The sequence below is a fragment of the Numenius arquata genome, chromosome 2 (genome assembly GCF_964106895.1).
Source record: "Numenius arquata chromosome 2, bNumArq3.hap1.1, whole genome shotgun sequence".
Classification (NCBI taxonomy): domain Eukaryota; kingdom Metazoa; phylum Chordata; class Aves; order Charadriiformes; family Scolopacidae; genus Numenius; species Numenius arquata.
The window spans coordinates 95,313,399-95,321,506 of NC_133577.1; the positions used below are offsets into that span (position 1 = coordinate 95,313,399).

At 45.8% G+C, this 8,108-nt stretch overlaps 1 protein-coding gene across 4 annotated transcripts in view; it reads right to left on the reverse strand.

Annotated features, from left to right (window-relative positions):
* The window catches only part of LEMD3 (LEM domain containing 3), a 51,715-nt gene extending 44,507 nt beyond the window's left edge, over positions 1-7,208 (reverse strand). For 3 of the 4 annotated variants that reach the window (XM_074168151.1, XM_074168150.1, XM_074168154.1), the window contains exon 1: positions 5,669-7,208. In XM_074168151.1, the coding sequence (XP_074024252.1) occupies positions 5,669-7,208 (1,540 nt within the window). Of the gene's footprint in view, positions 1-3,858; positions 3,884-5,668 lie in introns of all 4 variants that reach the window. The other variant, XM_074168152.1, reaches the window with a different exon arrangement.
* Between the last annotated feature and the right edge of the window lie 900 nt (positions 7,209-8,108).

The following is an 8,108-nucleotide window of genomic DNA, read 5'->3' on the forward strand; positions in this document are numbered from 1 at the left end:
TTAAATGCACATGATTTTTTAGAAACATGATTGGTCCCCAGGAATAGAAAGACCACAGGCCCGATTCTCCTCTTGTACTGGGATACTTCAAGATTATGAAATAGTACAAAGTGGGGCTCCTACAGTGCTAAATATAAGTCCCTCGGCATCATGGGCTCTTCCTTAAAAATACTCCCACTGCATCCATTATTGCTGTATGCATCTGTCATAAGCAGAAAGAAATCTGCATTGCACTTGAAGAACACTATTAGAGTTGGCAGAGGTTCTTAACAGAACAAACACAAGTTTCTTTTTGCTTTCCCACTCCTTTCTAGTCTGCAATGCTTTATAAACATGGAAAAGTTGCAACCAGATCCGCTCTCAGATCCCTGATCACCCTTAATTTTCTCACATCAGAAACCAAGATTTGAGAAAACTACCATGCACTATAGAATGGAGTGCAAGCTTTTGAGTAGTTTTTGATAGCTAGTAAAAACAGATTCTGACAGAGCTCTTCTGCATCCCTGATCCCCAGTCAAGTAACCGTAGTTCTGATTTCTCATGACTTACTTCAGAAAAAAGCATAGCTTACAACAGTATTGTTGAAAAAATGTCATTGTAAGACTATCTAAAGTCATGGCATATGGAAAGTTTTGTGTGTGTCTGCAAACAGCAGCACATTTAAAGTATGAATGCCAAGTTAGTTGTAAATGTTCTGAACAAAGTATCAAACTGCTATCTCCTTAAAAAACAGACATTCTGAAGTTGCATCATTTTTGCTTCAAATACAGATGAGTAATTTTCGTATTTATACTTTATACTACTGATCTGCTGCAAAGGTAAATAGACTATCGTCTTTTAGGAAGGATTTGAAGTTGTCAGCTAAGATGAACTATTTTGTACTATGTGCAATTATTTGGACTTCCCTGGGTACTAGTCTTGGCCAAATTTGCTCCTCATTTTTAAGAGTTATTTCTGATATACTGTAAGGAAGACTAGAGTTTTAAAACATCAAGAAACCTAAGGAAATTGTAACTATTCTGCCTGGATTTACCTTATGGAGGCATCCTACGGGTTTTTTTGATCTACTGATCTTGATCCAAAACTCAACAAACCACAGAAGATCAGCTACAAGAGAGATGAGATGAAGCACATCAGGATTTTTTTTTTCATCACTAGAGGAGAAATACTTGCCAACTAGAGTTTAAAAGCAATACACAAAGTGAAACAGAGCTATATACTAATATGTCAATAGAAGAAGTTATATTGTCAAATACAAGTCAGAGTATCACTTGCAAAGCACAAGCAACATTAATAGCCACACAACACAGGAACTCTCCAGATCTTTTAATTTTGCTTCACCCCCTTACTATCTTCTCTTCTACAAATATTTCTTATCCTAAATTCCTTTTCTTCCATTGAAGCCAACACTGTCAAGAAGATAGACTCTTCTGAGAAGATGATCTTAGAAGAAAAGTAGATTTGTAACAGTTATCTGTGAAATACCACAGCACTTTGATAGTACTTTGTAGGCCTGCAAGCCTAACAGTCATCTTCTTGTCTTTTATACAGCAAGTCTAACTTCTTAACAGTTAAATTCCTGGCATAAAATTTCATAGAATTTTTACCGCCTGAGAGATTTAGAAGTCAAGAACAAAGGAACAGTGGAATAGAATTAAACCCTTAGAATTGTGATTTGCATAAACTTCCACTTTAAATACAGCTAAGGTAATGGCTAAATCTCCCTGAATTAACATTAAAAAAAACAAAAGTTGTAGCAAATACAGTAAGGATTATCCTTCTACTAGTTGTTTTGTAACAAGTATCATAGAAAGACCAAAATTACTGGCAAGAGATATCACTTTCAAAAGCCTCTCCTAATAAGAGCATAAGATATTAAACAAGACCTACCTGAAAGTTTCAAGATTACATTTTTTGTTGTGTTGCTGAATCAGCCACTCCCTAGGCAAAGTACTGGAGCAGAAACAGTGAGAGTAACTTAAATGCAACCTACTTCAGATTACAACCTTAAACAGCACCTGTACTAGTGCCCTCATCTTTCAGAAAGCAAACTAGAGCTGAAAGCAACCTCTACTGTTCTGACATTCTTATCAACTTTCCATGAAAAATAACTTTAGAACTAACTCCCAGGAGCATCCACTGGAAATGCTCAGAGTAAAATCACAAAAATAAAACCAAAGAAGTTGGAAGACATACCCAACCCTTCAAGGTTTGAAGAACCCTAGGAAGTAGAAAAAGGTCAAATCTACCATTTTCCTGACAAAATACTACATTACCTTGGCAAGAAGTTGATACAGTTCCATAGTATTTTGAAAGCAGGTGCAAGCAAAACAAACTTTACAGCAAGAGCCACATGAATGAGGTTACTAGCACCAAGCCCAAACTGATCTTTCTTTTCACATACAACACTGTCAAAGAGAGCAAGCACAATATGCACTATGCATTAGTTGGTCTTTTATGTAAACTTAAAGAGTAGATTAATTTCAATGGCTTAAGATGCTTTAGGAAAAGTCCCATAGACCTATGTCCCATAGTCCCATGCATTTTAGACAGCTAAATGCATAAAAGCCTTACCTCAAGTGACTATATGTAGATTAGATACAGAAGAATTGGCCGATTTCTGATTTGTCTTTGAAGATTTTATGCCACATGCAGAAAAACTAAAGCACTTCATAGCTATTTCAGAGCTCTGAATAAGAAGTCATCTGAACATTATGCATGGTAGTAAGTGACATTCCTCTTCTGAAGTTTTCTGCTTACCACTTCTCATCTATACTATTTTACCTGGCCTAAACTCAACCCCAACATCCAATTTTAAGCCTTCCCCCATTACACACACCTCCCCTGTTCTCAGATTACAGCCTGACAAATACTCTAAGTGCTGATTTTTGGGTGTACTTGGTGATAAATACTTTTCAGTGTCACACACATAATATCACTTTATTTTGATTGAATTTCATTTTGGCTAATGAACAATTAAGACAATCAACATTAAGCTCATTGTGCATCATTCCCTGCAAAGTTAAAACAAAAAGCCACCCAAATATACAAATAACTTCTTTGTTTTCTCACAGTAACTATGACAATTATGGACATGGGTATACTGCAACACCACTGAATCCTAAAACCTATTACGATAATAGTTTGAAGTTGAAAACAACTGAGTTTTTCACAGTCAAATCACTCTCAGCCAACAGAATCTTACCTACAGCCATCTAAAAGAAAAAATTCAGCATTCGATCACCTAACTGAAAGGTTGTTTCTTGAGAGACACTTATTTTTTAATAAAAATGTATTAATCAGTTCTGCTTCTATAAAGAAAACAGACAATACACCCACACAAGCATAAGAGCCAAGGGACTCACTCAGATGATGTTTAAGCTTAGAGAAGCATCTAACAGATGACAGGTTTCTTTTCCCTCCCAGTAGCAATCAGTCTTTATTGGCCTGTCTTGTCTGTTCTTGCCTGTTCTACAGACCTACCGTATTTTCATTGCCCATTTGAGAGGGAAGAATTTAGTGAGCACATGCTGAGATACGAGCAAGGCTATTCCCTGCTCATTCCCACATTACTTAAAAGAAGCAGCGTGCTCGCTCCTCTTCCTATCAAAGGAGCTAGCCACAAAACCTGCTGTTTGCTGCTTCTCTGTTCCCGTTTGTTTCACTGCAAAGCCTGGGGCTATGAGGAAGGAGGACAGATGAAATGTGAGTGCCACTGCCAGAACAATTCTTCAGAAAAGCCACCTTCAGGAGTTCCACTAAAAATAAAAAAAATAGGAACCAGCCAAGAACTGGCTTAATTGAACTACCAAGCAACACTGGGCTACCAGTCCTTTGGCTGAGCAGGCTAACCTAAGCAGAAGGGCAAAGAGAACAATTTTCCCTTTATATCAGTTCCAGCTGGGTTAAATTTTAAGAGCAATATACTCAACACAGTGATCCCACATGCTCTATACGAAAGCTCACACATTCAAAACAAGTTTTTCTTCCAAGATAAAAAGTTCAGAGTGGATTTCTTTTCACAGTATTGCTACCTGCATAGCTGAGACATTCAGCTTTATCAACATGGCAGGCAAGTTTTAACTCAACCAGTCAAAAAGTTTACCCCAGTAGGCTGACAGACCTTCTCCCCTATTAAAATCATTAGATTTCAAGACTACAAAAAAAAAAAAAAAGCCCAACATCTAAAACATGTTAGCAGAATTACGCAACTTATCAGTACATAAGAAAATTGATTTATGTCCCTAGCAGTTACGGACAGAAGTTAACCACAGAATATGACTATGAGTAGTCCAACAGTCACACTATACTGTATCTAATTTTAGCCCACCTGCATACATTCACCGCCTTCCCAAAAAACAACACTGAACTGCAGTTAAGAGCCACGTGGACAGCAATGAAACCACTGCAAAAGCTTAAGTCCTTAATGCTACTGTCCTTCCTAAACATTAAATCCTTTACTCCCCCCGCCAAAGAGTGCAAAACAGAATTAAGAACTATTCTGCTACCATAATGTAATGGATAGTATTCGAAAGGGAAGGCGACAAAAAAAAAAAGAAACAGCCCACACTGCTATTTCTGCCCTGTAACATCTAGCAGATCCCAATCTAACAGTGCGATCACTCCTTACAAGGCACTGTATACATGCCTACATGAGTATATAAATTCTCTGCTATCTGTACAAAGAAATATATGCACATGCACACACCCCACTTGCTTTCCTCAATCATTTCAAGAAAAATGCAGGTCCCCAAGGACATTCTAACACTCTCACATCCCAAAACTAGCTTTTTGCATATTTTTCATTGCTCCCAATGAGAAATTAAGACAGCAACAGCATGATTTTTGTTTCTGATGTTAGAATCTCCACTGTCCGTTTCAGAGCAGCCAAGAATTGAATTAGCATGAATCACCACCCTTAGGTGGTACGTTTCCATTTTCGTATGCTTTGTGAATAGAAAATGGTAGTTTCTAAATCCATTCCAAGAAGCTACTTTCACATATTAAAGAAGCTCCCAAGTAATTCAGGATTAAAAAAAGGCTCTGAAATTCAAACTAAAACACAACAGTACTTCATGTATACTCTCAACTAAATTTAGAACAAAAGTACTTATTAGAAAACAACACAAAATAGATCCAGCACTCACTGCACAAAGTTTGTTGCAGTAGCATCATCTCAACCTAGCATCCTTTTCAAGCCTCAGTACATGTAAGTGAAAACAAGCCGCTTTATTATTGAACAACTACAGTCGCATCTTAGCCATGTAGGAATCCCAGGTATCTAAATGTGCATGATTACTTCTGTGAGATTAGCATAAAACCTTACCTCATCAATTCTCTATTAACCATACATCTGCTACATTGAACAAAACACATTAAATTGCTGTGAAGAAAACACGCTAGAAAACAAGGTATCAACAGACTACAGCAGGTAATGACAGGATTTGAGTTTATCCTCAAATGTTTTGCAAGCTTATTATACCAGCTTGCAAGGTATATGCCTAAGGAAAGACAGAATCTCTGTGCTCCATCCTATACGGAAAGATTATACCAAGGTGGAACTCGGAGCTCCTCAGTAAGGGATGTATCTGGGAACGCAAAGGTGAACTAACGGTTGTATACCCAGTTGCATAAAAGAAACTGCTCTTACCCTTCACCTAATACTTACTGTTGGCTCCCACATCCTCAGCTACTCCAGAACCTCTCATTCTCAGGTATGTGAATCCCAGTATCAGAAAGAACAAGCATGCAGCAGTTAAGAGGAACATGGACAGGTAATGTGCACTGAAGCCTCCAGTGGTGGATACCTCCTCTCTTTTGAACTGTTGGAGAAGCTCCTCCTCGGGCTCTGAGAGATTCTTCTTGTAGGTGTTTTTCAGGTAGGTATGATTTGAACCCGTATGATTGGAGTGGTTGAGTCTAAGGGAGGAGGTGGTTCCACCCGGGGGAAGGCTATTAGTAGCTGAATAGATCCTGGATTCAACACTGTAGCTACCAGCAGCACCACTGAGAACATGGTTATTGGTAGCTTTCCTAATGGTGCTTGGAGGGTCAGTGATTTTACTGCTGTCTGCGTCCGTGAGCGGTGGTGGCAGCAACAATACTGTAGGGGATTTCTTAGGTAGGCCAAGGCGGTATCTGGGGCTGGGAGGACTAGAGTCCAGATTTTCACATCCTCCTCCTCCTCCCCCAGCCGCCGCCTTCTCCTGATTTCTGCCCCTGTCTAGACTCCCGACAGCAGCCGCCTCCGCCGCCGCCGCCCTGTCATTCGTTACGACTAGACCAGCACCACAGCCTCCGCCAGCCCTTTCTTGGCCCGTCTCCATCACGCCAGCGCCGGCTGCAGCGCATTTGCTTGTTATGAATGGAGCAGGAGACTTGCTGAGGCTCCGTCTGGGCCGGCGAACTACAGACTCCTCCTTGGGTACCTGCTGCTTGGCCCTCGTCCCCGCCGCCTCTTCCTCCTCCTCCGAGTCGGAGTACTTGTCCCTACTGCCGCCGTAGGAAAGGAGCCGGTTACCGTTCACGGTCCGGTTCTTCCACCGCTGCTGTTCGGTCGCCTCTTCCTCCTCCTCCTCGTCGCCGTCCTCCTCCCCTCCTTCCTCGGCGCCGTCCCCGGGCTCACTCACACCCTGAGCCGCCGCCGGTCTCCTGGCCGCCGCCCCCCACCAGGCACTGGGCTTCCGCCGGGCCGCCTCCTCCGGGGGGGAGCTGTTACTCACGCCGCAGGCGCCGTGGGGGGCGGTGGGCCTCAGGCCGCGGAAGAGGGGTGAAGCCCGCTCCCTCCTGCTGCCGGCGCCGGCCTGGCTCCGGGGACTGGTTTCCACATCCGACTCGTCCGAGCTGAAGCCCAGCAGCACTTTTCCGCCCCCGGCAGAGGGTGCTGCGCGGCCCCGGCCGCTCCCGGCGGCAGCACCAGGGAGGTAGGGGGGCTCGGCGCCCACCAGCCGCGCACCCACGCCCGGGGCCGCCCGCCCGGAGCCCCCGCCTCCACCCGGCGCCGCCGCTCCGGCCCCCGTGTTATTGTTGTTACTGTTCCGGGTCTTGTTGGCGCCGCTGCGGGCCCCGGCCCGCTCATCCTCGCGCAGCTTCTTCAGCTTTTTCAGGTAGACGGGCCGGGTGCTCTCGGTGATCGGCCCCGGGGAGAACCCAAACCGCTTCAGCTCTGAGAAGAGCTCCTCATCTGTCAGCTGCGCGGCCGTCGCCATTTTCCGCACTTCCCCCCCCCCCCCCCCCGCGCGCGCCGCCGCCGCCGCCGCGGCGTTTCCTACCCACGCGCCGCGCCGCGCTCCCCGCCGGAACTGACGCGTGCGCACTCGGCTGTGGCCGAGACCTGCCTGTCACCCCGCGGCACCGCCCGCCGGGGCCAGGACGGACTCCTCCCCCCACCCCGCCGACCAGTAACGGCTGGGGCGCGCGGGGGAAGAAGGGAGGGGGGCTAGCGCCGGCGCGCGCGCGGCGTCTCGAGCCGCCCCCTTGACTGAGGCGTCGGTCCTGCCCCGCCCGGCCCTCCGCGTGGGGCCTGGCGCGGCGGTGGCTTCCCGGCGTGTCCACCCACTTTCCTCCGCCACCAGGCTTGGGGTGGGGGTTCTGAGGCGGGGGGGCGGCCCGGCCGGTCCCCCTCCGCCGCCGGGCTTAGGGCGAGGGAGTCCCCTCCACCAGCGGGCTTGGGGCGGGGGTTCTGAGGCGGTGATCGGAGGCGATGAGGGCACCACCGAGCGTGGGGCACCCCGCAACTCGGTCCGAGCACCACGCGTGCTTTAATGCCACTTCCAGGTTGCAAACGTAGCCTCACAACGGCTGAAAACATCCGCAGAGCCCAGGTGCGCGCCGTGCTTGGGCCCTTCCCCGAAGTGGCAGCCGCTGATGCGCTGGGTGAACTTTTCTCTTTCGCAAGTCCGGCATCGGGATGTCACAGCCGTGAGGAGACGGATGAAGTATCACGACATGACAGCTCTGGGAAGCTGTATCCTCAGTGTCGGTGGCTGAGCACCACCCTCATTAAGGTTGCCGTTGCCTGGATGGGTTTTGCTCTTTTCTTTGGGAAAATGCAGTCTTTCAAAGACGTTACAGTTGAAACTATCTGCCTAACTAGATAGAGGAATGTG